Raw genomic sequence first — 6251 nt, 5'->3', positions numbered from 1 at the left:
TAGGATAGAAAAGGAACAATAGTCATCACCATCATTTCTGCAGTGATTCCCAGTCTACAAAATACATGGAAAATATCACACTTCATAGACACAGCAGGGCTGAGAAATAGGTGCTGCTTTATCTCCATTTTACAGGTGGGAAAATTGATGCTGGTATGGAGGAAAGACAGGAAATATCTGAGACCGGGTTTCAGCTCAGGTGTCCCTGATCCCAGCTCAGCTTGCACAGGACAGGGGCAGCAGTGTTGGATGGTCAGCACCAGCTCTGGGCCGGGCTCTGGTCACTGCTCTCCATCAGCTGCATAGACACACTGGTCCATAAAACATCCATGCCCCCAGCCTGGGCAGCAGATCTGTCCTCCTCCAGCACCTGAGTCCTGACTGTCCCTGCAGCAGGCCCAGGACAGGAGCCCCATTCCCACTGAACTCAGCTAAGGAGGCCAGGAGCACAGTGAGGGGAAGGGACAGGGGTTCCTCTTCTGAGGATGATTCTCTCCCTCACTCTCTACACAAGGACTTCCTGTTTCATCTTCCTCTTTGCCTTCAGCCTGACAGAGGTGAACAGTGGGAGCCGTAGTGTTCAGGGAGTGACACAGCACCACAGTGGAGCCTGGCTCTCTCCTGTCTCACAGATGCTGCTGCTACTGCTGCCCCTGCTCTGGGAGGGTGAGTGGGGCTGGGCAAAGGGAGGCTGGTCTGGGGGATGAGAAGAGATGGAAATGCTTACCTGGTGTCTGTCTACCCTCAGGGTCCCTCTGCCAGAGACTGGAGGTGCCGCCCTCAGTGACTGTGCAGGAGGGAATGTGTGCCCAAGTCCCCTGCACCTTCAACACTGATGAACTCAGACTCTATTACCATGAGTCCATTTATGGCTTCTGGTTCAGAGAAGGTTCTGATATTTCACGTAATTTGCCTGTGGCCGCCAGTGAGCGAAATCTGAGGGTGGAACCACAAGCCCAGGGGAGATTCCATCTCATTGGGAATACCAAGATGAACAATTGCTCCCTGAGAATCACAGATGCCCGGTTCACAGACAGAGGAAGATACTTCTTTGTTGTCCGTGGATCTTATAGACACAGTTACCGAAATCAGCAGCTTTATGTGAATGTGACAGGTAGGAAGCTCCTCTCCTGGGAGGCTCTCACTGTATGAGGCAGGGAGGTCTGGGGAATGGGCTGGCCTTGAGATCCTGAAGCACCCTGTGGGGGGAGTGACAGAACATGGAGTCCATGTGGGGAACTCATTCAAGGAGAGAGGCAGACCCAGGGAAGTGTGTGAAGAGTCTGTCTAAAGCTCCAGAGCTGCAAAGGGGAGGGAATATGGTGGGATCCCCTTTGGGAGGAACAAGGTCCCCAGACAAGACTGATACGGGCCTTGCTTGTTTGGGAAAGAACTCTGGAGCTGCTGCCAAAGGAAGGGGATTCAAATCCCAGATTTCTGACGGACACTTAGGGGAATTTTGTTGTATAATGTTTCCCTTTCTCTCTGGGACTCATTTTCTCTTTATGTATAATGAAGGGCTTGTTCTTTATTCCCTTTAATACAATATCCTCTTGATTTATAGTCTATGAGTGACTTGAGTCCTGAGGATGACAGGGGATGCCCAGAAGACTGTTAAGGGTGTGGGAACTGAATGGGGCCCTATTATGATGGGGACCACAGCAGGCGCCTGGAGAACAGCGTAGGTACCAGTGTTTGGAAGGACACTTCACACTTAATTCTCCTCTCTGGTCCATGACTCTCTGACTCTCTCCTCTCCAGACTTCATCCAGAGACCAGACATCTCTATTCCAGAGATGCTAGAGTTAGGAAAACCAGTGACTCTGAACTGTACATTTCCTTGGGCCTGTGGGGAAAACAGGCCATTGAAATTCTCCTGGATGGGGGCTGCCCTCTCCTCCAAGCCACAAATATCTGAGGCTTCCTCCTCCTCGATGCTCTCCTTCATTCCTCAGCACCATCATCATGGCGCCAGCTTCACCTGTCACGTCACCTTTCCTGGAAGCAGTTTGAGTTCAGAGAGAACTGTTCAACTCCATGTGTCGTGTGAGTGCTGGAGGCAGGAGACCTTCATCTTCCAGTGAGGAGCTGAGAGAAGGGGGTTTAAGAGCCCAGGGTGGTGGTCCCAGGCCTGAGAAACCAGATACTTTTTTCCTGTGTGGGGCAGGGAAAACTGGCTCTCAACAGAGCCACAGACTGGGATTTTCCATTTTTTCTCTCAGCATCCATGGTTTTATGTGCCAGGGTCAGTCATGTAGAGTTAACCTGGATGGCTTCTGAGCTCCTTCTAATCTGATATTGTTTGATACTGGAATTTAATCTCTTTCCTGCCTGATGCTGGGCTGGGCAGAGAGCCCCACTCCCAGCCAGCCTGGTGCTTCTGTTGCAGATGCTGTGCAGAATGTGACCATTACCATGGCCCTGGACAACAGGACAACAGGTATGAGCAGAGCCCCTGAGGGAAGACAGGGAGGGTATCCTGGAGCTTCAGCTTCTACCCTGAGGGTGGGTGTGGAGGTCAGAGAGCAGAGGGAGACAGAGACTTACTCTGCAGGCCCATGTACTCTTTGGCCTGGACTACCTCTCCCCTTGGATTTACATCAGATCATGTTCACTCTTGACTTTAAGGGTTAGAAACCATTTTCCTCCCAACAGTCCCATGAGATGGAAGTGGGAGAATTCTTATCCCCACTTTCCAGATGAGAAAACTAAGGCTCAAAGCTGTGAGCAGGGCCTGGCCTGGTTCACAGAGGTCCCAGCACCAGAGAGGTGTGAACTCTAAATGTAGAGGCTAAATATAATGACCTCTCCACTGCACAATGCTTGGGGTAAGAGGAACAAAGTCCTCTTTGGGGTCCAGCTCCCAGGACAGTGCTAGGTCCACTGGATCCATCAAGGTTTCCCCACTGGGGAAGCTGATCTAGTTCTCTGCAGTGCAGGCCAAATGGGGAGACTTTGCTCCCTGGGGCATTGATGGTGGTTTCAGGGCTGATCTGGGGTTGGAGGGGCTTGTGTAGGAGGAGGCTATGGGGCATGGGTTGAGGAGGTGCTGTCATTGGGGGACAGGAGTCTGGGCATTCAGGCCGAGCTTGAGCACTCAGTCAGGGCAGGTGCATTGTGGGCCTGGAGATCCCAGGTATGCTGGGTGTGGGAAACTGAAACCTAGTAGTGATTATAGCGGATTCCTAGGATGGAAGCATTCCATGGAAATACAGAAGGAGAAAAGAAAACTAAAGAAAGAAGGAAGAAAAAATATTAAAGGGAAAAAGGGAAGAAAAGAAGAAAATAGAAAGGAAAAGAGAACGAAAAAGAAAAAAAGGAAGGCAAGATATGAGAGATAAACAAAGAATAAGGCAATGGAAGAAAGAAAGAAGATGGAAGGAAAGTAGAAAAGAAGGAAAGAAAGAAGCGTAAAGGGAAGGACCCAGGCTGAGTGTGTCCTGGCAGCAGCAGAGGCAGGGGAGACCTCCATGGCCTGGAAAGCAGCCAGGGAAGGTGCAGTGCAGGCAGAAGGGGCAGGAATCCAGGCTGGACTGGGCCTGGGATTTCCCTTCCTGCCTGGGGTCCCGTCCTCTTCCACTTGCCCCTTCCTGGTGCAATCTTGGGGAAGTCACACCTGCTTTCTAGCTCCCAGGTCTCTCCTAGGTACAATGAAGGAGATCTCTGAGATCCCTCCAGGTTCTCACTCCTGGGGCCTCCTATTCTATTTCAGTTTTTGCCCCAGGAAACAGCTTAGCTCTTGTGGCACAGGAGGGACGATCCCTTCACCTGCTCTGTGCTGCCAACAGCAATCCCCCAGCTACACTGAGCTGGATCCTAGGGGACCAAACCCTGGCCTCTTCCCAGCCCTCAGAGGATGGAGTCCTGCATCTGAATCTGCCCCACCTGGGCCCAGCAGATGGAGGCAATTACACCTGCCTGGCTCAGCATCCTCTAGGATCCAAGCAGGTCTCCTTGAGCGTCTCTGTGCAGTGTGAGTGTGAGGGGGTTGGGCACCATGGGTTGCTTGGGTTCTGGAGGGGAGAGGAGAATGTCTTCCACTAAACGGGGGAGGACTCCTATATTTTTTTCACAGACAGTCCAAGGATACTCAGCCCTTCTTGCTCCTGGATCAAGGAGGGCTTGTTCTGTACCTGTTCTGTCCAAGCAGAGCCAGCCCTGTCCTTGCACTGGTGGGTAGGGGGGAATCCTGTGGATGGCAGTAGCACTGACACTTTCCAGGTGAGATCAACTAGGTCTGCACCCTGGACCAACAGCAGCTTGAGAGTGAAGGTGGACCCCAGTCACAAACTGAGTCCCTACTGTGAGGTGAGGACCCCACACCGGAAGGACAGTCTCAGTGTCTGGTTGCTGCCAGGTAAGAGGGCTGGGGCACCTGGAGGAAGGGAGAGGTGTGAGGGGCTGATTCAGGGAGCAAGCAGAGGCCAGAGGAGAGAGCATAGGCTGAGGGATGTCAGGGGCTGCCCAGACAGACCACGGAGATGTCCTGGGAAGAGCCTAGCACAGGAGTCAGTAATCTGAGTTACAGACTGGAGTTTGAAACACACCAGCCTTCATCTCTCCTTCCTTTACCAAAGGAGACAGCAGATTGTTCATTCCCATAAGGTTTGCTGACATCCCAGAATGCTTCGTTTTCAATGCTCCCATGATCTTCTAACCTCATCTAGGGGGATTTTGGATCTAAGTCTGAGTCTGGGAAACACCCTCCAACATGTGAATTAACACCAGGCCCAGACGAACTTGGCTACTAAATGAATGGGCAGAAATTTGTGTGGACAATGTAGGACAGAAGATGGATGAATGCATCAACTTCTTTTGTTTTTCTTTTTCAAGAGGAAGGCAGCAGATCATAGAAACCACAGGGTAGTGAACTTGACCTCAGTTGTTGGGAAGTCTGAGGATAGAATATTAAAGGGGTGGTTGGTGAACAGTGAGAAAGGGATGCTGTAATTACAAAGAATAGATAGGCTTCACCAAGACCAGACCCTGACTGACAAACCTGTGTTGGTTTGCTCTGATTCTAACCTGGCCCATGGGAGGAATACCAGAGATATAACTTAGCTCAACTTAAGCCAAGTGTGGGATAGAGAATTCATGTCAGTGTTGTGGAGAAGGAGAATTGAGGATTGAAGCAGACTAGAATTGGTCATGGAAAGGGAGGCCAGCACTCTGACCTGGAGTTAATGGAGGTTGTGCCCTCCCACATTACCCCCCTCATAGTGACTTCTTGGGATCTTTGGAGCATCTTAAAAAGTGAGGATGCTGGGAAGAGTCTAAGAGAGGACGATGTTGGGGAATAGCCCCCATAATATTTGGGCTGGAGAGCATCTCTTGAGGTCATGCTCTTAGTGATTAGGGTGGCGGGGTCAGTTTCCCTGCCTTGTTCTGTTTCCAATCTGAGCACACAACCACCCCTAGAATCAGGCAGGAAGAGGTGTTGAAAGGTTTTATCAGAGCCTGAAAGCCTGCCCTGTGCGCATTGGGCCTGGCTCTATCTCCCACCCTAGAGAAGGCCTGGCAGTTCTGGGCCTTGGGAATTCCAGGAGGGCCCTGGTGTCCTGAGAGGGAGTGAGGCTGGAGGGGAAGGACTGAGGCCTGGGGAACAAGCCCCCTCCAACCATGCCCTGCCCCTCTCTCTCCCATAGTCTTCTCTGCCCAGGAGAACAGCTCTTGGCCCTTGATACTCACACTGCTCCGAGGAGCCTTCATGGGGGCTGGCTTTCTCCTCACCTATGGCCTCACCTGGCTCTATTACACCAGGTGAGTGTGTCTGCCCTTTGACCCACAAGTCCATGGCATCCCATGCCTCTCACTCCCTGTTGAGCCCCTTCTCACCCTTCTTCCTAGAAATGATCCCTGGGGTCCCTTACCTGCCCCCTGGCCTTATACCCCTGGATCTTCCATCTGTGACCAACACTAGTTCCGTTCTTCCTACAGAAAGCCCCTGAGGGCAGCCCCAAAAGCAGCCCAGTCATCTCTGTGATGGCTCTTGGCCTTAAACCTGGCTAAGTCCTGCCTCCTGCCTCTTCCACTTAATGGGCCCAGTTCTGCCCTAAGGGAACCTGCAAGTCAAGTCAGACCCTGCAGCTACAGGACCAACCTCCAGGACTAGAGGACTGTTCTCAAATCCCCCCTGAGTCTCCTCTTCTCTCTCTGAACTGTTGCGGACCTCTCCCCTGACTGACCAATACCATGATCTCCAGGTCTTTCCCTACCCTGGGCTGCCTCTGTTCAACCATCTCCAGATGATC

At 51.8% G+C, this 6251-nt stretch overlaps 1 protein-coding gene across 1 annotated transcript; it reads left to right on the top strand.

Moving 5' to 3' along the window:
• Nucleotides 1–554: 554 nt before the first annotated feature.
• Nucleotides 555–2699, top strand: LOC140503623 (sialic acid-binding Ig-like lectin 9). Its single transcript, XM_072607763.1, has 4 exons — nt 555–666; nt 749–1114; nt 1762–2046; nt 2390–2699. Exons 1-4 carry the CDS (start codon nt 633–635, stop codon nt 2632–2634), a joined length of 930 nt encoding a protein of 309 aa, XP_072463864.1. The 5' UTR covers nt 555–632; the 3' UTR covers nt 2635–2699.
• The last annotated feature ends 3552 nt before the right edge of the window (nt 2700–6251 follow it).

This window comes from Notamacropus eugenii, chromosome 5, assembly GCF_028372415.1.
Source record: "Notamacropus eugenii isolate mMacEug1 chromosome 5, mMacEug1.pri_v2, whole genome shotgun sequence".
Lineage (NCBI taxonomy): Eukaryota > Metazoa > Chordata > Mammalia > Diprotodontia > Macropodidae > Notamacropus > Notamacropus eugenii.
The sequence above is the reverse complement of the archived record's forward strand: the minus strand, read 5'-3'. Positions and strand labels throughout refer to the sequence as shown.

Excerpts from the sequence above, each read along its gene's own strand:
- LOC140503623 (XM_072607763.1), top strand. The coding sequence starts at position 633 with ATGCTGCTGCTACTGCTGCCCCTGCTCTGGGAGG. Across the intron at positions 1,115-1,761 it reads GCTTTATGTGAATGTGACAG|ACTTCATCCAGAGACCAGAC; the intron begins GTAGGAAGCTCC and ends TCTCCTCTCCAG. Across the intron at positions 2,047-2,389 it reads TGTTCAACTCCATGTGTCGT|ATGCTGTGCAGAATGTGACC; the intron begins GTGAGTGCTGGA and ends CTTCTGTTGCAG.